Source organism: Fistularia commersonii, chromosome 13 (genome assembly GCF_037954325.1).
Source record: "Fistularia commersonii isolate RoL2024-O1a breed Wild chromosome 13, RoL_Fcom_v1.0, whole genome shotgun sequence".
NCBI lineage: Eukaryota > Metazoa > Chordata > Actinopteri > Syngnathiformes > Fistulariidae > Fistularia > Fistularia commersonii.
In genome coordinates, this window is record NC_141296.1 from 2,506,350 (window position 1) to 2,533,662 (window position 27,313).

A 27,313-nucleotide genomic window follows, 5' to 3' on the forward strand; every position below is an offset into this window, starting at 1 on the left:
ACAAACATCTTTAATGTGTTATTAATAAATCGTTATTTATAAATATTTATAAACTTTTTAATTCCTCTTGCTTCAGCCGAAGGAAATATTCAAATGTTTGTACTTTTTAAGACCTTAAAACACTTGATAGCCTTAACTTTGACACTTTATATTTTATTGTATTTCTTATTCTCCCTCCTTCCTACTATTATCTATTATTGTTATGTTTTGCTTGAAACTCTGGCACAACAATTTCCTTCGAGATAAATAAAGTTATTGATATAAGCTGCAATGTGTATATATGTGTGTGTATTTATAATCGGAAATCTGTTATCGGTATTGATATGCTCTCTTTAAGGGCGCCAATTTGTAAATTTCCAACAGAGAAAGCAAAACGGATTAAAACGGGTTGTGTTATCCAACAGTTTGTAGAAAAATAACCATCTGATAAGGGGGAGTGCAGGACATGATCATACGAAATTTGTGTATCTTGAGATTGGGCTTCATTTTAAGAATCTGGTGAAGGAAAAAAAATTAACAGAAACAAACAAACAAGATAGGTGGCAAGGCCCCATTTGATTCTGTGCACTCGGACGCTCGGATTGTAACTTGCGCTAAAGGCGTAACAACACCGAACAGCCGTGAAAAACACCTTAGTATGTCACGTAACTGCCTTGAAGAATACACGTACCCATTCCCATAAATTAAACAGGAGGCTTTTGCGCATGCGCACTGCGGATCAGCGTCTGCACCTTTTTATTCTCACTCATGTAAACATTTCTAAATGACCTGGACGTGGCCTCGTTTCCCACGCATCCCGCAGGTGGGTTCACGCTACGGTTCGAAAACAATAACCAATGCGTGATCGATAATCGACGGGTCGCAGGCGTGCTGTTAATGTTTCCCCAGCGGCCGGGAAGGACATGGTTGGAGCCATCCGATGCTGCACGGATAATCCCGGTTTATAAATATGGGCCACATTTATGGCCGTTTGCTCGAAGCTCCTCCTGTTGACTGCAGATTGATGATGTCCCGCCGTGTTTTCAGCGGAGGATGGTGATGAATGACAATCATGCTTGCCTCCATCCCATCACTCCTTATTTCCCCTGCTTATCCAATTTAATTTATCTACCTTTTTTTTTTTTAACAGGAGAAGATGTCACTGCGCGTCCTGTTTGTTGTCCTCCTGAACCTCAATGTTGCTTTGGGTATGCTTTGGAATATGATCTTTCTTGTCCCTTTTTTTTTTCTCTTTAAATCTAATTTAACCAACTTGGCGATTTAGCCAATTGTAAACACACTTATAATCATATCCATTGAGAAGTAATTTCATTTTCAGTAGTTCGTGATTATCTTGGATTTTTATCAGGCGTTAAATCAACAACAGAGCCAAACAATCAAGAATATCCCTAAATAGTACATTAAAAAAAAGTACAAATTTGGAAATTAAAAAAGTACAAGCACGTGTTGAATTGATCGATTCAACCATGTTCTGGTATCCAGACATTGTTTTAGTAACACAAACTTTCTGAGCTTGTAGATAACATACGACATTAGTGGCAGTGCTTATAAGATCACAACCTGTCATCTTGGATGGAGTTTTGAGACTGTTTTTATTCTCATTGTGTATTTGCAGTGGTGGGAAGATAGATTTGGATTTTTTTTTTTCTCACAGGTTAAAGGTCAAAACGCAGGAGACGTATATGCCAGAGTGATACATAGCTGAATATGAATAACAAGTGTCAGACTAGAATCATATAAATGTCATTGAATATTCTGAGAAGAACTATTTTCTAAATATTCGTATTTGGACAAACTTTAGATTGTTTCACTGTTAATGTATTTATGTTAATTATTTGAGCTACTACCCTACTTAGTTAATAATCATAATTGTTTTATTTGCTTTTATCCCAGGTTGGGTCGTACTAGGTGAGCGTACATCAACGTTTCATTTCTTATCCTTCATGGAGGACATACAGCGAGTGTCTAGATATGTGGCTTGACTCCCCTCTTTCGATTCGATAGGCGAGAGGGAAGAAGTCCAAATGGTTTGTGCTGGGAAGGAATTCCGTTTGCCAGTTTACTCCACGTCAAGAGTTGTGACATTTACACCCGAACCGCAAGGACCAAGGCGCGTTTTACTTGAAAAGACTGTGGTGAGAGGAATTTGGTCTTTCAGTCACGTTTGTGTTCATTTGCTTCGTATACACATCCGAGAGCTTATTTCTATCTCCAGGTCAAGGACCCGCGGTTTCAGTGGACCAGAGATAAGATGCTCGTCCTGAGAGATGTGACTCACGCAGACCAGGGCCTTTATGCCATTAAATTATCTTCTGGATTCACCTACGAGACCGTTCATCTGACCGTTTCAGGTTTGATTTGGGAAAATTTGTCACTGCGCTAGTGCGAGTAGAGGCGGCTAGACCTAAATGCAGGTCACCGCAAGCTTGTCTTTTCGATTCTGATCGGAGAGTCTTTCGTTGTAGCACAAACAGCTGATTTTTATGCCACTTTATGCATTGTACTAATAGTTTACTGGTGAGTGTTATAAGATTCTCTGTAATTCTTTGGTAATCTGGAAGTTGATAAGGGAATCACCAAAAGGAAAATTAGGTATTAAATCTCATGTAAAAAAAAAACACAAAAACCTCAAACTCATCATACTTCTCCACCACAGTGGAAAAAAATGGAGAGTATGTAACTCTTTGAAGCGCGGTATCCGCTTCGCCTTCTGGAAAGAAGGTCTGGCATTCATCCTTCTGAAAGCCTAAATGATGCGACTCAAAGGACTGGAGTCCATCCTTTTTCCTGCATCGCATACAGATTATTATTTAAGTCTGGATGGACAAGAAACAGATGATGGAGGCCTACAACTCCAGGATGGTCATTTTAGTTCTTATCATGCCAAATGTCTTATGAAGTAGAATCAGTGCATTTGACTCAGACAAGTTAGCCAAAGTAATGTTTTATTTGAGTGTTGGTAAAGTAATGACATCGTCTTTTTTTTAGTGACTTATTCACTTATTCAAATGAGGGGTTTCCCATCAAGAGACTGGATTATTCCAGCCAAATGTTTGGCTTGTGAAATAATTAATTGCACACAAAGCAGCAGAAGGCCTTGTTTGTCATATAAGAAGACCTTTTACAGAAATCTTGCTTAGGTGAAACTGCAAACTTATATATGGACGTCTGGATTAAAAAAAAAAAAAGTTGATGACGTGAACCAAAATGATGTGCCGAGTCGTGAAAAATCCTCAAAAGCATTTGCGATCATTGTCCCTGCCTCCTGTTTTCAGAATGCATCAAGTCCTACAACAGGAAGTACGGAGAAAACTTTGAGCACACCGTCCCCGAAAATGGCTCGCTGCTGGAGTTTTCGCCCCGAGGCTCTCCACCGGAGGCCGTGCCGATTGTCCTGTGGAATCGAACGCACCCTGACGCCAGCAAGGCCGGTCGGGGCCGGCTGCTGGAAGACAGGAAGGTGTGGATGTCTGAAAGAGTGACGCAAGAAGACCAGGGAAACTACACGGTGAAAGATGCGGAGGGGAAAGTCTTGTTACGCAGTACACTCACTGTCCGCGGTGAGGAGACGGACACCTCCGGAGGATGACTTTTAATCACCTAATGATGAATTTCTTCAACCTTAGGATCATGCTATCAGTAATGGCCTTATTTTATCTTTCCCTTTTTCACACGATGCTCCCTTCATCTTCCCCATTTCCTCCATCCTTTGTTCACATCTCTGCATATGGATGCAGGACATACTTTCAATATCACCCGCTTCACCAAGGAGTCTCTAAACCTTCCCCTCTTTCTCCCTGTCTCTCATGCCCACCTCATATTTACCCCCACCCGATACCCCGATGAATCCTCCTTGGGCCCTTTTGACCCCAAGCCCCCGCGCGGCCCCGTGCAGCTGATCCAGGACGGCCAGGTAACGGATCATGATATGCGGTACAGAGGCCTGGTCTCTGTGGGCCGGAACGGCTCCGTCAATGAGGTCGTCATCGTGAGGCTGACTCCGAGGCACGACGGAGTTTATGAAATCAGAGATGGGAACGGCAACCTGGTGTCCTCCACCTTTTTGCAAGTAATTGGTGAGTGACAGCTATTTTCCTGACCTTTTCTTTTTTTGTTTGTTCGTTTGTTTCGGGACGTATCTGAATCCTCTCTTTCGCAATTTCCTCCATTGCACTCCCGACATCTTGAATCGTTCCAGAAAAAGGGGGTCGATGGCGAGCGCTCCTGAAATCCATCACCGTCCCTTCCGGCATGTTCGTTTCGCTGGCCGGTTTCATCCTTTTCATGAAGCGTTACCCCCACTGCAGCCTGTCGGAGATCATCGCCGGCCTCAGAACAAATCGCACCCCGCAGGCCAACCCTCCAAGAGTCAACATCCAGGTGAGGAACAATCGTGAAACCAAGATCGTTTGGCAGCTCATTAATACCGTGGAAGGACTTTGTACATTGAACGCTTTTGCATTTTTAAGAATAAGAATAAAAAAACTTTATTTATCCCGAAGGAAATTGTCGTGCCAGAGTTTTAAGTAAAACATAACAATAATAAATAATAGTAATTATAATAATAATAATAATAATAATAATTTTCCAAACAGAGCTCTTTCCAATGAGTTTGGAGTTTCTTGAGAAAACAAAGCTACAAATAATACGAGAGGAGAAGTGTTTGCTCTTTTGGTCTTTTGGTGTTGAATAATGTCAGTATCCTAGATGGGTCAGTATCCTAAGGGCTACGGAGATAAACCATATGAAAATATAAAAAGAATTAAAATCAATTGAATGTGAAGATGTTTCTGTACAGGATTCAAGGAGTCACTGACAGTTTAATTATGCCACTTGTGATTTCCTGATTAAACCCTGATTAATCTTAACCTAAAACACATAATGAAGATATCGAGCCGACAACGTCAGCTCGAAGTTTCCATTGTCAATTAAAAAAAAAAAAAAAGAGAGAAAAATCAATAAATGGTTGGTGTTCGCACAACAAAAGTCTGTGAGAAACTTAGAGAATTTTGGTGTGACAATTATTATGCAAAACATTGCGAAAACTTGTAAAAGGCGGAGGAGAGGGGCAACTTTTCATGATATATTTATTTCATAAATGCAGAGCGCGCTTACTTAAAATTTACACAATTCTGTACAGTCATTTATTCATACATATACATATATATTTTATCTTTATTCATTTTTAATTAATTTTTATTATTCATTTATTTAATTTTATTCTTTGATCTTCACAATTTGATGCCGCTACCCCATGGGCCCCCCGATTGCCCCACGGGGGCCAAATAAAGGTTTTCCTAATTCTGATATCATCCATCTTAGTGTCATGCTGAATATGGTCATTGTAAAGTTACTGTGATAAAAAGAAAAGAAAATATTATTTTCAAAATATTAGAAATCTGCAACATTCCTCAGTAGTGTATTATAAAACCACTAAGTTGAACATGTGTTTCTGTTTGCATGTGTGTGTGTTACATGTAGGACTATAGCCAACCCAGCCCTCAGAACTTAGGGTACTGCAGTTACCCTCAACAGCTTGGAACACCGAGGAAATGGACCCCAGTATCCAGCCCGCTTCATACTGTGAGGCTGATGGACTGGAAGAAATGACTTTACGTTTCTTCTCATTTTTCTTCTATCATTCTGGTTCCCGTGTGTCCCGGCGTGACGCATGTGTGACTGTTTTGTTTTATAGGGTTACACTCCTGTTACAGAAGGAAGTCCATCTCGGCAAAGGGTCGAGAACACGGCGCTTCAGAGGGCGGCGGCCGGGAGCTCCCCTTGTAACATTTCACCCGCTGAGGTAAAACGGCTCTCTGCTGGTAAACGTTTGAACAGCAAGTTTTGGTTTTGAGCGCACAGCTTCATTCCCTCTTAACAGGAAACGCCTAAAGAGGAGCAGAGAAGGATTTCCTTTTCGATACCCGGGGCTTCTGACTGCCTCCACTCTTCGGAAGACTGCGTTCAGTTTCAGATCAAGAGCGATAAAAATAAGGAAAGATGGAGCACGTCACACGACTATTTTTCGACACTGCCTCTAGATGTGGACGTATCTGAATCGTGCAGTGTTTATACTTCGGAGAAACTGAACTTTTTATAGGGCGCGGCAGATGAGAGATGAGATAGGGAAAGAGGAGGTGCCACACACGGAGGAGGTTTTGTATTATGAAAAAACAAAAAAAGATAACTAATTTGTGCCTTTTGTATCAAAGCCTGATTTTTGAAATAGGTCAACATCAGTGTTGTGTGTTATCGCCAGTTGAACAATTACCTTTTTGGGGAGTGTTTGAAAGCAATTCTTACCGTTCCATATTTTACATTTCACGACACTGGCTGACGTTGCTTCTGAAGTTTCCTCCAGCATCTGCTGTTACTACCTCCAGACCCTCAGGACCAGCGTCATCTGCACTGCATACTCTCACTGAATATGAATATATTTCTATGTATGATAAGATTTCCAGTACGTTGCAATTACAGTTGAGGTACAGGTATTTACAAAAGGGAAAGTGGAAGTACTGACCAGAATTAGTGATTTCTAATGACCTCAACTTTAATTTGTCATGTTCCCGTCCGTATTGTAGGTAGCGATTTTTGAAGCTCTATATATCGTATGTACCCTTCAGGTAACCGTGGTCAGAATTGATAAGAATTATATGAAGTGTAACAATTTCAACTTAATAGTGCAATAACCTGTTAACCATCATTGTTTGTTTTTTTCCTTAGGAAAGTAGGTATTACCAAATTGCTTTCTCCCCCCATTCCGATATGTTGTATGTGTGAATATATTCATTATTTGTGTATTATCAGTAAATTGCAATTTAATGTATATATTACTCAATCATGTTCAACACCCAATCTTCCCGACTGACTTGTGTTATGTAGATATGTTTATTTGTTATTCTAAAGTTTATTTTGAAATTTAAAGACAGTAATAACAGCAGAAAATGTAACCATTTAACTGGAAATAAAGTATTAAAGGAGGCAGTGAGCTAAATGTTATGTCTGGACTCATGGGCTGCACATGAATAAAGGCAATATTGTATTTTAACTAGACAAGGCCTGAAAAATGCTTTTTATTACAAATCCTGCAATTCACCAGCTCACACTATTAGAATAAAGTGGAATAATCAATGTACTGAGGGACGAGATTTCTTGTCACACCGATAAAGACATTTGTGTCGATTCAATATTCACCGATAACATTTATTGAAATATATTTTATATTGACCCAATCAGAGACCCTACTTTTCTTCAGATAATACTCTGTCATTCAACATTATTGTGTGATTTTATGTGAGAGGTCGGTTGAGGTAGATATGGCAGCAGATGGCGCCCCGGGTCCATGAGACGCTTGAACTCTGAATGAAGAAAACTAGGAATTCCCATCTTTAATTTTAAGGTTTGTTTGTTTTTTAAGTTGTACTACAGTGCCATGGCTGTTAACTGGCATGTATAAATCTGGCAGAGATAAAGTTTAAAAAGTTAAGATGAATAAATACACACAAGTAGTGGATGAAGAGGAGCAAATGTAAACATAATGCAGAGTATATTCCCTTGAGAATAAGAAAAGTGAAGAATTTTTGATCTGAAAGTTGCAGCTTCATGTTTACAGAAACAGTTTTACAGCTGGGTTTGGTGAGAATTGGTAAATAATAAAAATTATAATAAAGAAGGGTTGCAGGATTTTGATATCAGGATACGGTTAGTTTTTTTTTTTATTTTAGCGCGATCATTTACCAAAATAAAATTTTATCTAATTTTATTATTTTAATGACCTGCGAATAGGAAGTTTATAGTCGAATAACTGACATAAATTGTGGAATGTGTGATTTTGGTGAACATAATTTTGGCCTGGGCTGTTGCAACCATAAATATATCCTTCCATCTAAATGTCCGCGACACACTGCAGAGACACAGAATATCTGAAATTTGGTGAAGATTTACGAGAATTTTTTTTGAAAATTGACTGAAATTCAAAAAGAAAGGAGGAGGGGCAGCAGTTATAATTGTGCTGATAAGAAATTATTTTGCAATCCCATTAATTAACCTGGTTTATCAACAAAGCGTTTGCTTTTTTGCAACAGGAATTATTCCTATTTTCATAACCATTCATTATTTGCCATTACTAGAACGTTATCAATGGAACTCAAAAACTGTGAAGCAGGGTCACTATTGGGCCCTGCAAGAATTTCTCTCCATGGACTTCTATTGAGAAAAAAAAAAGTCCCTGTAATCATTTTACTCATGAAGAATCACAACCCGTGAAATCGCACGTTTAAATGTTCAAATGAAATTCGCTTCGAACAATGACTTTTTTCGTATGAAAAGTCAAGTGATCTTTGTTGACACGCTACAGAAAACTTATTCCCTTGACGTCAAAACAAAAATAATATTTTAAATAAATTTGATAAGGAATCGATTGCCACGCTGCGAACTATGTATCTGACTCTACCCATACCCCCCAAGGCAAAAGAGACCCACTTCAAAATGATGAATGACATCTACCCATCTAAGGAATTATTGAGGGTACGCTTTAATTTTGAAGATAATATTTGTACATTTTGTGAAGACAACATTGAAACCACTGACCATATATTTTTCTCATGCGAAAAAGTACAGGGCTTTTGGGCTAAAACTCAAAAATGGGTTAAAGATAATTTTCCATCGTCACCGGTTTCCTTCTCAAGAGATGACATAACATTTGGTTTACTTTTAAGCAACAAAAGAGATGAACTCTGTGTCAATGTTATTTTAGGCCTGGCCAAGTTCTTCATTCACAAAAACAGAATGTAAAAATGTGACCCAAATTTTAATTTCTTCATAAACGATTTTGAATAAAAAATAAAAAAAAAATCTTAAAACTTATGGAAAAATCCAAAAACCAAAAAATATACAGTTTGATGTCTGAGATTCCCCTTGAACCACCAACTTAATTACATGTTATATTACCCTTGCAAGTTTTTTTTCCCCTTTCATTTCAATTTTATTTGCCTATCTATTTATTCATTTATTTCCTTTTACTTTCTTTTTTTGTCTAGCATTATACATTTCTCACAAACCGTTAACACTATTAACTTCTGATTACATACAGAACGAATGTCCTTATGTCCTTTGCTTCTTCATCCCTGGTTGTTTCATAGACATTCACTTCTACCTTGCCAAGTTTACTTGTACATATGTATATTTTGTGTGTACTATTTATATTCAATAAAAAATAGATAAATTAATTAATTAATTAAAAAAAAAATAAAAAATAAAAAAAAATAAAAAAGATCTCTGTTGACATGCCGTTAACAGAGGAAGTCTTCAGTGCGCATGCTCAATGGGCCCGGGAAGGCGGAAAACGCTCGTCGACTACGCGCCCATAGAAGCGAAGCGAAGCGAAGCCCCGCCTCCTACAGGGTCTTTCATACATCCATGCAATGAAAGAACAGCGTGCTACTTCCAAGTTTAGCAAAACATAGGTAAAGAGTACGATAACAGTAAATTACATTAGAGTGCGGAGTGGACGCAATTCAATCACCGGAGAAGACTTTTAAGATTATATTCGGAAGATGTCTTTGGTTTGTGCAAGTAAGTGAAGTAAAAATCATTGATCAGACGTGGAGGTAACATAAGCTAGCTAGCTAAATAGCAAGCTAATGCTATAGCTAATTTAGCTAACGTTAGCGGCCATGCATGCAGCGCCACCGTTCAAGATATTTCTGTGGCTAGTGATGATTGTTTGGCGTTACAATGTTGTTGGCTATTTTCTGTTGCTAATTAAGATGTTATAAACGTTTCCAGTCTCCAACGAAGTCCCCGAGCACCCGTGCGTCTCTCCGGTGTCCAACCAGGTGTTTGAGCGCCGGCTGATCGAGAAGTACATCGCGGAAAATGGAACGGATCCGATGAATGGACAGCCTCTGTCTGAAGAGCAGCTCGTTGATATCAAAGGTCTCGATCTTCTATCAGTTACCTCTTAAATGTGCACACCGAGATAAAAAATATAGGGAAAAATGCCTCACTTCAGTCTCTACTGAAGCCGATTTAGGAGTGAGCCGCGAGTTTTGTCAATTTCTGTTACTGAAACACGTTAGGGAGATCGTGTGGGAACTACATATGAGGAAAATGTATTTAGTTGTGGAGACCTTTGCAAATGCAAAGGCAAGAACCCATTCAAATTTCCTGCATGTTATCATTTTGGACAAACTGTTTTAACTGCTCCTGAGTGATGAAAGCAGCGTTTATTTCAAACCAATTATGTACATTTACATACAATTTATAGTTACGTGTTACACTAAAGAGAAAGTGGTTGTAATTATTATTATAATTATTGTGCCGTACCCAACTGATGAATGTTGTTTGTTTCTTAGTTGTGTTATGATTTAATGCTCTTATACTGTATGAAATCATTATAAATGTATACTATCTGTAGCTGCTTTCTGTGATCTGTTCAAATTTGTTGTTTTTACTAGTGTCCCATCCAATCAGACCAAAGGCTCCGTCTGCAACGAGTATTCCAGCCATTCTCAAGTCACTCCAAGATGAGTGGGTAAGGATTGTTCGTACTTTTCTGCATGGGATCTTAAATCGTATTTCTGCTGAGCATTTTCAGAAGCTTGGAATTAAAATTTTAAATTAGCAACAAGTTCATCGTTAAACAGTTACGATTAAAGATAATTGTTTTGACGATCCATACTTCGTGTTGTCATTTGTCTGTTTGATCCCATGTCAAACCCAAGAGTCACTGCTACTATTTTACTCGGGGGTTTTCAATAATTTTAATGCACATGTGATCAGCCAATAATGGTTTTTTTTGCACATTTCATAATAAGGACAAATGCGCACGAACCAATTTGACTCTCCAGCACCCCAACTTTACAATACGTAACGTACCATACCACTGTAGTCTGCCATCCATAAAATAAAATTTTTGCATCTCCAATTCTGTTTTTCCTTCTTGTCCCACTTGTTAGAACAACCACATTGCAAACGCTAGATACCATTGGCCTATTTATATGTTTATTCATCTGTACATGTATGTCTATTTTGAATTATGCATGAATCGACCACACAAGGATTTTGATGAATCATTTAATGAAAAAAGAAAAAATTCAGAAACGGACTTTGGTGAAAATGAAAGCCTGTTTCATAGAGACCAACAGCAACACAAACTATTATCTAACTGTTCTCATGCGTTCATATGTACATACACAATACACGGCAAAAAGTTTTCCTTTGGCCTTCCACATCAGTAATGAAGATTCTGTTTGTCATTTTTGCCTTTAGGATGCTGTAATGCTTCACAGTTTCACTCTGAGGCAGCAGCTGCAGACCACTCGCCAAGAATTGTCACATGCTCTGTATCAACACGATGCGGCTTGCAGAGTCATCGCTCGACTCACCAAAGAGGTCACCGCTGCCAGAGAAGGTGTGTTAATAAGACAGTGCTGTGGCTGTTAATGAAAATTCTGCAATGCTTCTACCAACCTTTTATTGTGATGTACCCTCTGCCATCATGGGCTCAAAGAGGAGTAAACCTGGGTTTCCTATTTTCTTGTTTCTAGCTCTTGCCACACTGAAACCTCAAGCTGGACTTGTTGCCCCTCAAGCAGTCCCTGCCTCTCAGCCAGCTGCAGTCGTGAGTTATTACGTTGTCATTCTGGCCAATAGGATACAAATCATTGAACATATACGTCACCTCGTATTTCCTGTCTTTCTCACACAATCAATTTCTGCTCTCTGTGCCGCAGGGCGCTGCAGGAGAGCCTATGGAGATTAGTGAACAAGTGGGAATGACCCCGGAGATCATCCAGAAGGTAATGTTGCCATTCTACGAATCATACATTTGCCTGTCCCTGATATCAGCACACACCTAACCCTTCAAATTCACATTTTACTTTAATGCAGCTTCAAGACAAAGCCACAATCCTCACCACAGAGAGAAAGAAGGTATGATATCTTTGTCTTAAGTTTTAATGCAGCAATGTTCCTTAAGTAATCACGTAAGGTAATATCAATTCTTATGTATGATATTTCTTACACTTTCTTTTAACAGAGAGGGAAAACAGTTCCAGAGGAGTTGGTTAGAGCTGAAGATCTCAGCAAATACCGTCAAGTGGCCTCCCATGCTGTACGTAGAGTCCTGACTACAAGTCAATGCAATTTTTCAGTGTTTTGTTTTTTCCAAACAATGCGTATTATTATTTTTGAACATTTATTAGAACAGGTTCCTTAACAGAGTCACACACATTCTTACAAAACCTCATAACAAGATACACATTATACAATATTCTTTATAGGTCACTTATTTCCTCACTAGCAAGCAAAAAAATAAAATAAAAAAAAAAAAACAACACAAAAACAAACAAAAAAAAACATCTAACTCAGTCAAATAGAGATAATATCTTCAACTCTCCAAATATTTTTTAATGGGTGCCCATTTGTCAAGATATAGGTCTGTCTGAAGTCGTAAGTTTGCTGTTATGCGTTCCATGCAGTTTACATCCTTAAGCCTCTGACGCCACTGGTCCAGGGTGGGTGGGTGGGGTTTGAGCCAGTTTACTGTGATCATTTTATGTGCAATTAATAGAAGAACTCTAAGCGAAAACACCTGGTTTTTCCTTAAATCGCTTGTTGATGCTGTACCCATAATAAATTGCTGTGGATCAATTGGTCTGTTTAATTTTAAAATCTCACTTCACAATGCGTATTATTAACAGGTTTTGTGTGTTTCCTTCAGGGTCTTCATAGCGCCAGTGTGCCTGGCATTCTTTCTCTGGATCTGTGTCCTTCAGACACCAACAAAGTGCTCACTGGTACATCTACATTGTCTTTTTAGATTTGAATTCCACCGTTCAATAGCCAATCATTCCCGTAAGATTTTGACTTGACAAATTTTCTTCAAGGTGGTGCTGATAAGAAAGTGGTTGTGTTTGACAAGACTGAGGAGCAGATTGTTGCCACGCTGAAGGGACACACCAAAAAAGTCACCTCTGTCATTTACCATCCATCCCAGGTAGAGCTGTCCCTGCCCTTTCCCTATATTATTCTAGGTTAACCTGGTATTTAAATCAAAATAAATCCTTTCCTGAAAACAATGTAAGTTTCATACATAAGCCAGTGAAGCATCATACAGCAATTTTAAATACATTTTCATGTCTCTTTCCCCTTTGCTGTTTCCGCTCTCCAGTCTGTGGTTTTCTCTGCATCTCCCGACACCACCATCCGTGTCTGGTCTGTCACTGGAGGCAATTGTGTCCAAGTGGTACGTGCCCACGAGGCAGGTGTCACTGGACTCTCCCTCCATGCCACTGGGGACTACCTGCTCAGCTCCTCTGAGGATCAGGTGGGTTTACGGCTTAAACAGCGTGACGATGCCTTTTGAATAAACCTTGTTACTCATGAAATCCCGATTTTAATTTTTCTACCGCCTCTGACCGTCAACCTTTTTCCTGTGTCGTACTCATCTCCTGCAGTACTGGGCCTTCTCTGATATCCAGACCGGTAGAGTCCTCACCAAAGTTACTGATGAGAGTGCTGGCTGTGGTGAGTGCTTGAATGCTCATGAACGTACATGACGGTCGATTCGAGCTCTGGTCTGAGATGTTCCTGTTCGCTTTGTGCAGCTCTTACATGTGCTCAGTTCCACCCCGATGGTCTCATCTTTGGCACCGGAACGGCCGACTCCCAAATCAAGATCTGGGATTTGAAGGAGCGCACCAATGTAGCCAATTTCCCAGGCCATTCTGGTCCGGTCACCTCCATCGCTTTCTCTGAGAATGGATACTATCTGGCCACAGGTGACAGCTTATAGTAGTGTTTCTGCAGAACGGTGTAATGCTGAACCACTCAGTATGACAACACTAACTGATGCTGTGTTGTGTTCCAGGTGCCCAGGATAGCTCTCTCAAACTGTGGGATTTGAGGAAACTGAAGAATTTCAAGACCATCACTCTGGATAACAACTATGAGGTTAAAAAGATTGCTTGGGCTTTTAAAACTAACTCGAAGAAAGATGATTCCACATGGCTCTTGGCCCCATAACCCTATAGTAGAAGAGAAGAGATAGCTCAGGCTTTGCTGGAGCACACAAAACTCGATTGTGATTTTCAGAGGAAGAATACTTGTTATAAGATGCCAATCAACCGTGTGTCTTTGGGGGTGTAGGTCTTGGGAAGAAGCAGCAAATTGTTTATTCATATGCAGAATAGCCAACACTGGTCCTAATTAAGACATAACTTGATACCAAGGACCCCTATATGTATGTGTGTATATGTATGCACTGCACATACATTCAGACACTTGGTCCTAAAAAATGCTTCGACCAGTGGCTCTTAACCTTGTTGAAGGTACTGAACCCCACAGGTTTCATATGCGCATTCACCAAACCCTTCTTTATTGGAAAAATAAAATGTGATTTAAAAAAAAAAAAAAAAATTCAAGACATAGGTATATGTTATACTGGTGCGTAAAATGAACCATGCATCAACGTCACTATGTTCCTAGAACCAAACCAGCAAAACCTGATTTTCACACAAAAACAAAATCACAATAATGAAAACTTACTGCCCATCTGTATGCAGCTTAAGGAAGTGTTCTTTTAGTTTTGCTGGTGCTAGACTTGAATTGCTCAACTCAGCCTTGCAAATCATGCAGTTAGGACGCTGACTCCCATCACATTCTGTTGTACATGTGAATCCATATTGTCCATACTCGTTCGACCACTTTCTCTTTTTGCTCGACATAATAAGTGTGAATGGATTAAAATATTAAATAAATCACGACATACCATCACGACAGTCACAAGTTAACGACTGAGTGCACCAAGATCCCTGCAGCGCAGATAGGCTAAGCTATGTAGCGTGATAACCTGCAGCCTGCGATGCCAAGTGGGGCGTATCATCGTGAATTATTGGAATTGGGTGTGTGTCTTGACCTCTGCCGAACCCCTGGGGTTCGATCGAACCCAGGTTTAGAACAACTGGCTTTGACTGTGCTGCGCCCATAAAGATTTATAGTAGTGATCCCAACATAGTGATGGGAAATCGAAGCTTGGTACTCAAATTCAACATTTATTCATTCATTGCATTACAGCTAGTAAGGAATAATTAATTTATACTCTGCCTCTGAATAATGCTTATCTTTTCTTATATTTTTTTTGTGTTTCAGGTGAAGTCCCTTGTGTTTGACCAGAGCGGTACCTATTTGGCAGTAGCAGGGTCTGACATCCGTGTCTACATCTGCAAACAGTGGTCCGAGGTCCTCAACTTCACTGGTGAGGTTACAAATACCATTGTGTTTTGACATCGCTATCTGATGTGAAGAGGCAACTCTTGATTGCTTTTTTTTTTCTTGTTTTTGTTCCCGTCCATTTGTAGATCACACAGGCTTGGTGACTGGAGTGGCCTTTGGGGAGAATGCCCAGTTCCTCACTTCTGCGGGAGCGGACAGAAGTCTCAAATTTTACAGTTTGTAGAAAATGATAAATAATGACGGAGGATGTGAGCAGTGCTAGAATGGTGTTTGTGTCAGTGGTGACTTTTCTGGATGAGCCTATCATTTTTAGAAAAAATGAGAACATTATCACTTCTAATTTTGCTTCTTTAGTATTAGTCCAATAAAGAGATCCTACAAAAATGATCAAATTGAACCCACACGTGTTTTAGAATTACATGTTTGGCTTTTTTTTTTTTTTTTTTTTTTTTCGTTGTTGCTAAGATTAAAACGCTGGCATACTGCTCTTTTGACTTTTCAGCATGTATCATTTTAATGAGTAACTAAACCTCCAAACTACTTTCAATTCAAATCAATTTTGTATATCAATGTTTTTGATTTGCTCAGATGTAATTCTTGGCATTTTAGTTAGTTTTTGAATTGTTTAAAAATATGCATAGTCACTATGCTCCAGTTGTTGAAACTATTTCAGTGGAATGATACTGTCTGGGTGATTTGATGGCACATTGTGACATGAGCGCACTAGCTTTTGTCACTACAGCTCTTGTGAATTGTCTGGATTGACCCCCGGGTTTTCATATTTGATGGAAGGAGTGGCAAAACCCAGTGATGGGACTTTCAGTGCGCTAACGCTCCTGTAACAAGACATCATTGACAGATCTCTTCAGATTGAAATGATGTATTTTATTTTCCAGCTTCAGATGTCTCATCTACAAATTACAAGTGCTCCCATTCTCTTATCATGGCACACATAGCTTTGAGTTGTTGTTTTTTTTTTGGCTGGAAAATAATTATTCTCAGCCACTTGCCATCAGGGGCCTGGCCTCAAGAACCAAATCAGGGCCCATTTGCCGCTTTTCCTCTTGTGAAACAAACAAGCGGGCCATCAGGTAGAAAAGGAAAGTGATTTGGTTTGACCTCACCCTGTTTATTACAGCGTTTTTCAGATCTACACACTGAGTGGAGTTCGGTTTTGGATTTGGGGGTTTAGTTGCTCCTAATCTGTAGAAGTTCCATTTATTTTGTTGGGTGTGTTTTGTGGGGAGGTTTCATAAGATTACTGTATAACAACTTGGGTGTTACTTGGTTGCATAACTGTACTGGGGTAACAACAGTACAGTTTACTTCTCAATTGAGAGATGTTTCTTTACGGTGTACTTGTGATGAGTATACATCTGTCGTGTACATTATTTGAGCAAAACAAAAGCAAAATGTACGAGTTTCTTGATCCTCTGTGGGAACAGTTTTGTCAACCTCCCCTCAATTTCATTTCCCTTTTCACTTGTTAAATTTAAGCAACTTTGCTTGTTTTTGAAATGTATATTTCTCATCGTTTACTATTTTACCTGTTGCAACTCTGCCCTTTTACAATAAAATGAAATATCTTTTGTATTGCCAATAATCCATTTGTCAGCTGACCACAGGATTCATCGAGGGTAAAAAAAAATATACGTGTGATTCTGTCAAACAGATCTTGTTGACTAATATTTTTAATGAGAAATTACTTCTCATTTCTGCAGTGTCAAAAACAATGTGAGCATCATTTAATTCCTAAATGCAGTCGAGAAGTGTAAGGTCTGATGTTTATATTTTCTTCATGTTGCTGTTTAACCTTTCACACAATTTGTTTTGGGGATTTGAAACTTTTTTCCACTCATGGACCTAAGGAAGAAGAAATGCAGGGAAAATTTATCTTCATATATATTCAAAAAAGGGAAAATTTGAACAGGATTAAAATTGATTTGGGAAGTATTGGTAATGTCATTATGTACACAGGAACATTATAAAAATATACCCTCCTATAATTTGCCTTCACACGGTCTCCTATATATTTTGGACTTTTGTGTCCACTTTGTAATAAGACTGCAGTGATGGCGAGCAGTTGGGCTTTTATTTTATTTTGCATTAAATGTAACGTGTATTAAGATACTGCAGTAAACATACAATTAACTGACGTAGTTACAGGACTTGGCCTTATTCTGAAGTACAATGAAGGACGAATATCAGTCCTTTTAAAAGTTGGACATGTAGTTTAAGGTGAGCTAAAATATTCAATAACATTAAGAGCATTTAAGTTATTTAGATATTCCAGAATATTTTTGAAAAGTAGCAATGCTTTTCCATTCTGAAAGCTGTCATTCCCCAAAGTCGATGATTAATATTGCTGCCCTCGACAGCGACCCTTGAGCCATAAAAGGATTTCATTCTCAACAGAAAAATAGTTATATGGACGTTTCCATGTCGTGTAAAATAGCTTAAATTCGTATTTAAAGTGTTTTAATTTTAAATGTTTGGTTGAAGTCCTACCCTACTCAACTTCAGGATTCACAGGTGACTAGTTATATTTACCTAGGCTTCAAACGAATTCTCAAGTTACGTTTTTCCTCGACGCTTTAAACCAGGCAGTTTTACTGAGAAAAGATGTATTTTTAAAAGAGTATTTAAAATAAAACTGCATGTAATCGTTGGAAAGTTAAGACACTGGAATGTTCAAGTTAAAGAAAACGAGACCGAACTTGAAAGCTAGCAAAACTACCGCGGTATGGGATTAAAAAATACAAAATAAAGAAAAGAGGTCACACGTGAATTGTTGTTTACGTTTATACGAAAGGCATTTAAAAAGTGCGTATTGAAATGAAAAAATTAAAGGAATTAAATTCGACCGAAGGCTCGAATACGACCGTTACCGCCGTTCGATCCGGCGCGAGCTTCGATCTCATTCAGTGACCGGGCGTCACGTGATTACGGTAACGTGACTTCCCGAAAACGGGAAGTAAAAGACGGGTAGTGTTCGTATCTGCCCTCACAAACACTCCCGGTCACGTCCCGTATTTTTTGTTTTTTTCCCGTCCTCCTGCCCCCAACAAGAGACACCGGTCTCAGGTCGGTACCGGACATCCTGAAAGGGGAAACCGGTCGGGGTCCAGCGGTACCGAAGTTCGCGGCAGGTAAGGCTGTCTCCCCCCCCGGGGGAAGCTACTCTCCCTCGGTTCAACGGGAAAGTTCACGTCGTTATCTGGTAACTTTAGCTCACATCGCTACTCCTCACGCAGTTTTCACTAAAGGATTTATTTCAAGGTTTTTTTTTCTTTTTTCTTACTGTTGACAGGAACGACACTTCAGTTCAAATAAAAGGCGGACAACTGCTGTTTTAAAGCGTCTTCAACCCGCTTGGGTGTGAAATCAATGCTTCCGAGGAGCATATTAGCTAAACTTCAGTCCACACGACCCTGTTTGCATCTGACTTTGTCTTTTGCAAGGGTGTCAAACTCATTTTCACCGAGGCCCTCAGCAACATAAAGGTTGCCACATGTAAACGTTAACAGTATAAATGTAAATAAATGCACTCTAATGTAAAATAAATGTAAGTACTCTTTAATGTTAATAGCTGTGATTGTATTACTCCAATCTATAATGTTACATATGCATTTGCATAGATGTAGTGTAAATGTTTACGAGTTGCTCTGTTATAAAGTTAGCTTTCTCTGCTGCAGTTTTTGGATGCGGCTTTTGTGAACACATTCTGCTGTCATTGTAGTTTGGCTTTAAATTCTTGGACAATTTGTTGTTTTATTGGAAGGCTAACTTTGGCACACTTAGCTCCGTGTTTGGTGTCCAAATGCTGTGGTAGATTGTACTCTTTGACCACCGACACTGCTTCACGACACAAAAGACATACCGTTTTTTTCTCCTTGTATCACAAACATGTATTCGCCTTCCCATCTTTCTTGAAACAGCCTTCCGTCTGCATCAACTTTTCTCTTCCGGGACATTTAGGGATAATTTGTATTTCTCAATTCCACTTGTTGAAAAACACATTGATGTGGATACACTAATCGCGGGACACTGTCACTTTGCGGGTAACATGATCGGCATGAATTTTGTGAAATGTAGTTTATGGTCAACGTACGTTTTTGACTTATTTATTTCAAGACAATCAGACCTTTTAATACGTTCTTGCGGGCCACTTAAGATGACGTGGTGGGCCTCGTTTGGCCCGCGGGCCTTGAGTTTGACCCATGTGGTCTCGGGAGTTGGTAAACATATTACATTATATTAACAGGTATTTTTTGAAGGAACCGCCCACCTCTCTCCTTAATGTTAAATGAAAAACTTTCAAAAATAAAAGTAAAAAAATTAGTCTTAAAAGTCTTAAAAAGTAGCCCCCCTCCTCTCCTCCTCAGGGATCTCCTAACAAATACATGTGTGCTTCTAATAAACTAATAAGCCAGAATCACCCACTATATTTCTTTTACCCAATAAAGTAAAAGGGAGTTTTTTTTTTAACGCAACAGTGGAACTTCCACATATTTGCAGCAGTCACAAGGATTTGACGCTTCCCTTTTCAATTTTTGCAATTACTATCTGCAGTGACAAGAGTCCTGTTGGTCTCATGTGTCTCCCATGTTCCTGATCCTGACTTCGACATTGACTTTTCACACTCCGCACTGCTTTCCAAAGTTATTTGTATCCAGAAAATCTTTATTTCTTCTGTCCTTGCCTTGCAGGCAACAATGGGCTCCATGTTTCGCAGCGAGGAGGTCTGCCTGGTGCAGCTCTTCCTCCAGTCCGGTTCAGCCTACAATTGTGTCAGTGAGCTTGGGGAGCTCGGCCTGGTGGAGTTCAGAGATGTGAGTAACTACTGGTGCATGATCTTGTGGCTTGAACGTCAAAACAAAGGAGGGCTTATCGGCCTCTGAAACTTGTCAGCCACTCTCCAACTTTGATTCAATTTATTTCCTCGTGTTACTGTTTTTCCCCTGATTTTTGCCTGAAAAATTGCAAAAAAAAAAAAAAAGATTTCATCGCATCGTGTGTTCTTGCATTGTGATTATAATCCAAGCCTTCTGATCATCACTCTGGCTCTAATCGAGCACATATTATTGATCTATTTAAAGCAGAGTGGGAAAATCTTACACCAAACTGTCACAATGGAGCATTTCTGAATCACAGTGGCTAAACAGATTCTTTGAGTCAGAATGACGGCAAAATTTTCCATCTCTTTCTCTCTGCAATCAGATGACCGTGACAAAAATAACCCCACTCTGTCTGTTTCAGTTAAATCCAAACGTGAATGCCTTTCAGAGGAAATTTGTCGGCGAGGTTAGGAGGTGTGAGGAACTCGAGAAAACCTTTTGTAAGTAGTGACAAACTCTTCACAGCAGACGCTTGCATTTTTTTAAATTTTTTTATCATTTAAGCTGAAATAAAAAGCTCCTCTCTGACCTCCGTTTTTGTGCCTAGCCTTCCTGGAGCAGGAGATCAATCGATCCCTGTCCCCACCCTTGCAGGGCCCCCTCCCTCCTCCATGCCCGACTCCGTCAGCCCCCCAGCCCCGTGAGCTCATCACCATCGAGGAGGAGAGCGAAAGGTTGGCCAGAGAGCTGAAAGAGGTGTGCAGACTCATCATTTGCCCCCGCACGTCATTTTATTAGCAGATGTTGAACTCTCCACCTGGTTCTCTTTATTAATGTGTCTGTTTTCTACAAGGTGTCCAGGAACAGGGACAGACTCCGGGCTCAGCTAACGCAGCTCTGTCAGTATCGAGGAGTCCTGACCAGAACACACCCTCTTACAGCCTCACAGGTCATTCAGTGTCCTTACTATCACTATGCTTGGTTACAGTTTGTTTTAACATAAAACCCTGAACATAAGATGAGTCTCTCCCACCCAATGTAAAAAGAAATAAAAATAGACAAGAGTTTTCACAATTTACTTGTGCATGGTGAATAATAGTGATGTGATTTAAAAATAAGATTTTGATCAGAATCAACCGCCTGTATCAGCTATAATTGATTTGTTTTGTTTCTCAACTTTGAGTCAATCACATGGCATGTGTGAAGAATGGAACAAAAGCATCCTCTTGTTGTCTCATGGCGAGACGTTTCCGGGGACGATGATCCGTTACAGCTTGTCAGCTCTTTCAGGGCCTCTAACTGTGACTTCTGTGCTAGCTGGCGTTAATTCCCTTTAACTTTTATGGCCACAGTAAGATCTTATCTGGCTTTTAAACAGTTTGCACCGTAACTTGGCCGAAGTTGGAGCTATTTAGTTTCCGAACGGTCACCGTGTCTCTCCGGTCTTCATCATTTCGATTATTTTTCACAGATACCACTAAAGAGAGCCGTTCTCATTTTTTAGGAATTCTTGCCAATGTTTTGACATAGAAAAGGGTAGACTATGCACAAATATGTCATTTTTTCCCACATTTCCAAAAAAATTGCCTCCCCTAAAAGTATGCTAATATTATCATTCTCATCATAGCAGTTATCTAACCGTTGTGCATAATCCACTTGTAAACATTTTTTATGGCCTATTGCAGCCCCAGCCACCTGTGCTGGAAAGCCAAGGCCTGTTCGACAACCGCCAAGACGTCCATCTCAGGTACAGCGTATCCCTTGTCTTTAGATGCCCGTCGTGCATTTCAGTACGCCGTGGTTTCACTGCATCTCTCGTTCTCAGTTTTGTTGCAGGAGTGGTGCACCCTTGGAAGGTCCCTTCCTTTGAGCGGCTGCTGTGGCGGGCATGTCGTGGTTATATTATTGTCGACTTCAGAGAAATGGAGGACCGACTCGAGCACCCAGACACGGTGGGAACCTGGATGTGGGGAGGGAGGGTAATGTTGAAGACAAACTTATTGTGTGGGTATGTAAACATTCTTCTCATCTAATGAGTTTTTTTTTTTTTTTGTGTGTGTGTGTGTGTAGGGTGAAATGGTACAATGGACAGTGTTCCTCATTTCCTACTGGGGAGATCAGATCGGACAGAAAGTCAAGAAGATATGTGATTGGTTAGTATGACGCCACATCTGTGCTTGTTGCATTTCACCTGTGCTGCCATGATACTAAAACTGTTGGGTGTCTTTAAAATTACTTTCCCACAGTTTCCGCACGCAGACATTTGCATATCCTGAGAGCACCGCTGAAAGGGAGGAGACTCTACAAGGACTCCAAGGCAGAATTGAAGACCTGAAATCAGTAAGGACAAAGCATCTTTAGTACAATTTTTTTTTGTTTGTTTTTTTTTTAGAATAATCAAATGTAACATTTACATGTTGTTTACCCATTTGCGTGTCACACTAAATATCCCCAATAAACCCAAAACAGTAGTTATGACTTTCCGTTTTCTCAAAGAACCCCCCTCCCCCCATTTTGTTTTAATGCAAAACAAGTCATGTTATCTGTCCCTTTTGTTTTATTTTAAAATTGCATGTGGTTTGCAGAAATCTAAAAACAGCCCTCTACACACACACACACACACACCTGAGATATTTCCCAGAAACTTCTGTTCTTCCTTCATAAAGATAGTCAGCAGCTGACATATCATGTGGAGATTTTTAATTTAGGAAGTGCGGTGAATTCTTCCATTCGACAGTTTTGACTCACTTCCCCCTTCTGCAGGTGTTGTCTCAGACCGAGGCCTTCCTGCAGCAGCTGCTGATGCAGGCCGTGGCCGTTTTGCCCCACTGGAAAGTGCGGGTGCAGAAATGCAAGGCGGTCCAGATGGTCCTGAATCTCTGTAGCCCCTCTGTCACTGACAAGTGCCTGATCGCAGAAGCCTGGTGTCCTGTTGCCAAACTACCTGAACTGCAGAGCGCGCTGAGAGAGGGCGGGGTAAGGAATGGGAACACTGCAAAGAACCAACAGCCCTAGAAACGGTCGACAACCCTCGTCTGTCGTTTTCTCCTCAGAGGAAGAGCGGCAGCAGCGTTGACTCTTTCTACAACAGGTTGCCTTCCTCCACTCCTCCCCCGACCCTGTTCCCCATCAACTCTTTCACGGCCGGATTCCAGAACATCGTGGACGCCTACGGAGTGGCGAGCTACCGAGAGGTCAACCCAGGTGCGTTCCAGTAAACGCGTTGAGTCAAGGGAACACTGAGCATCTCCTGGTTTATTTGCAACTTGAGCAAAGCCTTTTCGTCCTCTCTTGCCCCCCAGCTGTGTACACCATCATCACATTCCCCTTCCTCTTTGCGGTGATGTTTGGAGACGTGGGTCACGGCATACTGATGACTCTGGCTGCCCTTTGGATGGTCCTTGAGGAAAAGGATCCCAAAATGAAAAACAACAACAATGAGGTAATTTCGAGAACATTCAGGCACAATTTACAAAAAAAAAACAAGACAAAAGGCTACAAGGATAGGACTTACAAAGCTGTTTTTTTTTTTTTTGTTTTTTTTTTTTTCAAGCTTTTTGCAGGTTATTGGGGTTCGGAGCACTCGTCTCAAGCAATCCTAAACTCAAACACATATTTAATGACCAACTACATTTTGTTTGTACATGTATTTTATGTCAGGGTGTATAAGAGATGGCCTGCCAAAGAGCTCATCATATTTTGAGTTTAGCAACTTAATTTCACAATCAAAATGGCTTTTGGATCTACATATATGACATGTTCCAAAACCGCTGCTTTCTCATCGTTTTATTTCTTTTTTTATTGAGTGTGAGGTGTCACCACGCGAAATATTCAATTGTAATTTCACACAAAATTCAGTGAACTCAAGAGACTTCGATCACTTATTTCTTAATTAATTATTTAATTATTTAATTAAAGTTTGTGAATATTGTGCTTTTTTTTTTTTTTAGAATTTTTTAATTTCCGATGTTTTCTTTGTCTTAACCCTCCATCTGTTCTGACCTGCCTGATTCAGATCTGGAAGATGATGTTTGGTGGACGTTATCTGATCCTGCTGATGGGCTTGTTCTCCATCTACACGGGAGCCATTTACAACGAGTGCTTCAGTCGAGGCCTCAGTACATTTAGTTCTGCTTGGCACGTTGGCCCGATGTTTGAGAAAAACATTTGGAAGTGAGACAATTCGAATATTAAAGTTTGTGGGTTTTTTTGTTTTTTTTCCTCACCCCCCAATCATTCACATTGATTATCTTCTCTCCAGTGCATCAGTCCTGGCAGGGAGCCAGTACTTGTCCTTGAATCCAAATGAGACCGGTGTCTTCACGAGTCCTTACCCGTTTGGCATCGACCCGGTACAGTAGCCGTACAGATGACCTCCTTCCTGTGGTTTGGTCAAAATATGTCCTCAACGGCTTCTTTCTTACTTTTGCCTCTCAGATTTGGGGTTTGGCCAACAATAAACTCACTTTCCTGAACTCGTACAAGATGAAGATGTCCGTCATCATCGGTATCATCCACATGACTTTCGGCGTTTGCTTGTCCTTCTTTAACTTTATGTAAGTAATCCAGATTCGGCACCCCTGAGTCTCTTTGGAGACTCCCCGAGTCTCCCGAGCCGCCTGCAAATATTACCGTCACCTGTGGATTTACTGACTGCCGTCGTTTGTTGTCCCTTCAGGCACTTTGGCCAGATAAGCAGTGTGTTTCTCGTACTAATCCCTGAGCTGGTCTTCATGGTGTGCCTATTTGGATATCTGGTGTTTATGGTGATCTTCAAGTGGATTGTCTACACTCCAGACATGTCCAAAATTGCTCCCAGTATACTCATCAATTTCATAGACATGTTTCTCTTTGAAAAAACTAACATGCCTCTCTATAAAGGACAGGTGAGTGGCGTTCTCCTTTTCCTCCAAGCAACACATCAAGGTTTTACTCTGTGAACTAACCCATGGTTTGCATTAAAGCTGGCACGTAGCGCAACACAAGAAATGATGTGATGCAGTCGTGCTGCCCGCAACAGCCTGTCACCATGACAACATTTTAAATTTGTCCAACACTCTGTTACCGCTCTCCTCAAAAAATACAGTCATAGCCGTTCTCAGTCTGTAATTTTTCTCTGATCAATATTTTTCTGTACTGTCCAGCCCTTTCTGTACTTGCAAACCATATATTTCTAAAAATAATGAAACCTTTATGTAGTTTCGTTGAAAGCAAGTGATTGTACACTTTTACTGTATTTTAATGCAAGAATTTTTAAAATGCCTCTCTTAGGGAGGGGTTTAAGTTTTGCTTGCCACCTTTTTCTTGAAGTAGAATTGCCAGAATGTAAGTTTATGCAGTCTTAAAGACCGTAACAGCCTGTATTTCCTGAGATAAAGAAAACTAGTAATGGAAAGAACAGGAAACAGCAAGCCCGTCTTAAAACCCTCCCAAAATGAAACAGATACAAGGCCTAGCCAAGACACTTTCAATCTATGCACCTCTACTATTTTGAATATGGTATTCAACATAATAAAAACCATAACATGCATAGGATTTTGCTTTTTTTTTTTTTTTTTTTTTTTTTTTTAATTTGATGTACCATAATTTGTCAAGCTTTTTTTTTTTTCTCTTAAGTAGCGTTCATAAGAGCTTGCTGAACCCTTATTCTGCAGGATACAGTGCAGAAAGTCCTGGTGGTTCTGGCGCTCTGTGCCGTTCCAGTCCTCCTGCTGGGGAAACCCCTGCATGAATACTTCACACACAGAAGAAGAAGATCACCACAGCAGGACGAGGACCGGCGCCCTCTGATGGTCAATGAGGGCTCAGTCAATACCGGTCAAGGGGAGGTGGATGTAGGAACGGTCGAAGAGAAGGTAGGGGATAATATTAAATATGGTTTAAGCTCATTGGAGTTCGACTCTCCCGTAAGCGCTGTACCTGTGCGTGTGCAGGAGTTCGACGCAGCCGACGTATTCATGCACCAGGCCATTCACACTATAGAGTACTGCTTGGGCTGCATCTCCAACACAGCCTCCTACCTCCGACTCTGGGCTCTTAGTTTGGCACATGCACGTCAGTATCACACACACACACACACACACACACACACACAATGTCCATGAATGACCCATAAAACCAGTCATGAGCCTTCTGACAGTGAGTGACTTCTCTCTGCAGAGCTTTCAGAGGTGCTGTGGGTGATGGTGATGCGAATCGCCCTGAAGTGGAAGGGCTACGTGGGCTCTGTAGTTCTCTTTGTGATTTTCGCCTTCTTTGCCGTGTTGACCACCTCCATTCTGCTGATCATGGAGGGCCTGTCAGCTTTTCTGCACGCGCTCCGTCTGCATTGGTAAGGATCAGACGAAGAATGTTGCCGTCGAAATGTGTTGGATTGAAACGGGCTTAAGAACTCTTGGATTCATATATTATGCGTTCATGTATCTCTTGACTTTGTGTCTCCACAGGGTGGAGTTTCAGAACAAGTTCTACAGCGGCTCAGGCTACAAGCTCCATCCTTTCTCCTTTTCATCCCTAATCAATGCATCTGCTGCTATATGAGCTGTGTATCAGCCAGTAATTCTCTCCAATACCAAACAGTTATATCTATTTATATAACTGATACTTGGACTGCAATATATCTGAAAAAGTCTATCTTAACTGCGGTGTTCTGTCAATTCTGGTGTGAAAGGGTTTACTTGATTTGCACAATGAACACAAGACTGTTATTTTCACATCAGTCATATGAGAATGTGTACCAATGTAAGGACAAATACATTTCATTTTTTTTCCCCACTTAACTATCTCAGTAACTCCTTAAAGGGTTAGTATTGAGCAACTTTTGCTTTAAGAAACATTAATTCTGATCATAAATATGAAAAGGGAAAATGCATAGAGAAGGTAATCTGTGTCTTACCTGGAGCTGGTGCACTAAGATTCATTTAGCCAAACAAAGGAATGCATCAAATGATGGGAAGAAAGTCATTTTAACAAATCTGTTTACGGCACGGTCACGTTCCCTGAACCCACAACGATAAAGATGTTAACGGTTATTTATTCGTTGTACTTTTTTTTTTTTTTTTTTCCCCTCCTTCCTCCGTTCCTGTTGCCTTACATGGTTATCATTATCATGCCACTGCTTTGAACAATGCCCTGGTCTTGTCTTTTTCTACCGGTTTGCACTGTCAAAATGTTCACATTTGAACTAAAATTAAAGATAATTTTTTTTTGTGTAATTTTGTGTTAGATCATTTACTCAC

General features: G+C 40.2%; 3 protein-coding genes across 5 annotated transcripts; all 3 read left to right on the forward strand.

Moving 5' to 3' along the window:
• Positions 1 to 684: 684 nt before the first annotated feature.
• On the forward strand, positions 685 to 7,223 carry LOC147227539 (uncharacterized). Of its 2 annotated transcripts, none has more exons than XM_086158725.1 (11): positions 685 to 802; positions 1,130 to 1,187; positions 1,894 to 1,908; positions 2,005 to 2,135; positions 2,216 to 2,351; positions 3,276 to 3,560; positions 3,738 to 4,076; positions 4,199 to 4,380; positions 5,482 to 5,583; positions 5,696 to 5,803; positions 5,882 to 7,223. In XM_086158725.1, the coding sequence occupies exons 1-11, from the start codon at positions 764 to 766 to the stop codon at positions 6,098 to 6,100; spliced, it is 1,614 nt and encodes a 537-aa protein (XP_086014851.1). In that variant the 5' UTR covers positions 685 to 763; the 3' UTR covers positions 6,101 to 7,223. The 2 variants fall into 2 exon arrangements, with proteins under 2 accessions (XP_086014851.1, XP_086014852.1); XM_086158726.1 differs by lacking the exon at positions 685 to 802 and adding an exon at positions 825 to 1,035.
• A 2,187-nt stretch (positions 7,224 to 9,410) lies between these two features.
• On the forward strand, positions 9,411 to 16,837 carry prpf19 (pre-mRNA processing factor 19). The gene is made up of 16 exons (XM_086158727.1): positions 9,411 to 9,573; positions 9,787 to 9,936; positions 10,458 to 10,534; positions 11,272 to 11,413; positions 11,550 to 11,623; positions 11,736 to 11,801; positions 11,893 to 11,934; positions 12,041 to 12,115; positions 12,725 to 12,800; positions 12,891 to 13,000; positions 13,175 to 13,330; positions 13,461 to 13,530; positions 13,611 to 13,784; positions 13,874 to 13,956; positions 15,154 to 15,259; positions 15,363 to 16,837. Exons 1-16 carry the CDS (start codon positions 9,555 to 9,557, stop codon positions 15,458 to 15,460), a joined length of 1,518 nt encoding a protein of 505 aa, XP_086014853.1. The 5' UTR covers positions 9,411 to 9,554; the 3' UTR covers positions 15,461 to 16,837.
• Positions 16,838 to 18,220: 1,383 nt separating this feature from the next.
• tcirg1b (T cell immune regulator 1, ATPase H+ transporting V0 subunit a3b) lies at positions 18,221 to 27,289 on the forward strand. 2 transcript variants are annotated; one of them, XM_086158242.1, is made up of 20 exons: positions 18,221 to 18,386; positions 19,947 to 20,069; positions 20,497 to 20,575; positions 20,683 to 20,831; positions 20,929 to 21,024; positions 21,761 to 21,822; positions 21,901 to 22,027; positions 22,146 to 22,228; positions 22,322 to 22,415; positions 22,839 to 23,051; positions 23,129 to 23,279; positions 23,378 to 23,517; positions 24,091 to 24,248; positions 24,337 to 24,427; positions 24,513 to 24,631; positions 24,754 to 24,961; positions 25,730 to 25,930; positions 26,009 to 26,129; positions 26,235 to 26,406; positions 26,522 to 27,289. In XM_086158242.1, exons 2-20 carry the CDS (start codon positions 19,953 to 19,955, stop codon positions 26,613 to 26,615), a joined length of 2,475 nt encoding a protein of 824 aa, XP_086014368.1. In that variant the 5' UTR covers positions 18,221 to 18,386; positions 19,947 to 19,952; the 3' UTR covers positions 26,616 to 27,289. The 2 variants fall into 2 exon arrangements, with proteins under 2 accessions (XP_086014368.1, XP_086014367.1); XM_086158241.1 differs by having other exon boundaries at positions 25,730 to 26,129; positions 26,522 to 26,760.
• The last annotated feature ends 24 nt before the right edge of the window (positions 27,290 to 27,313 follow it).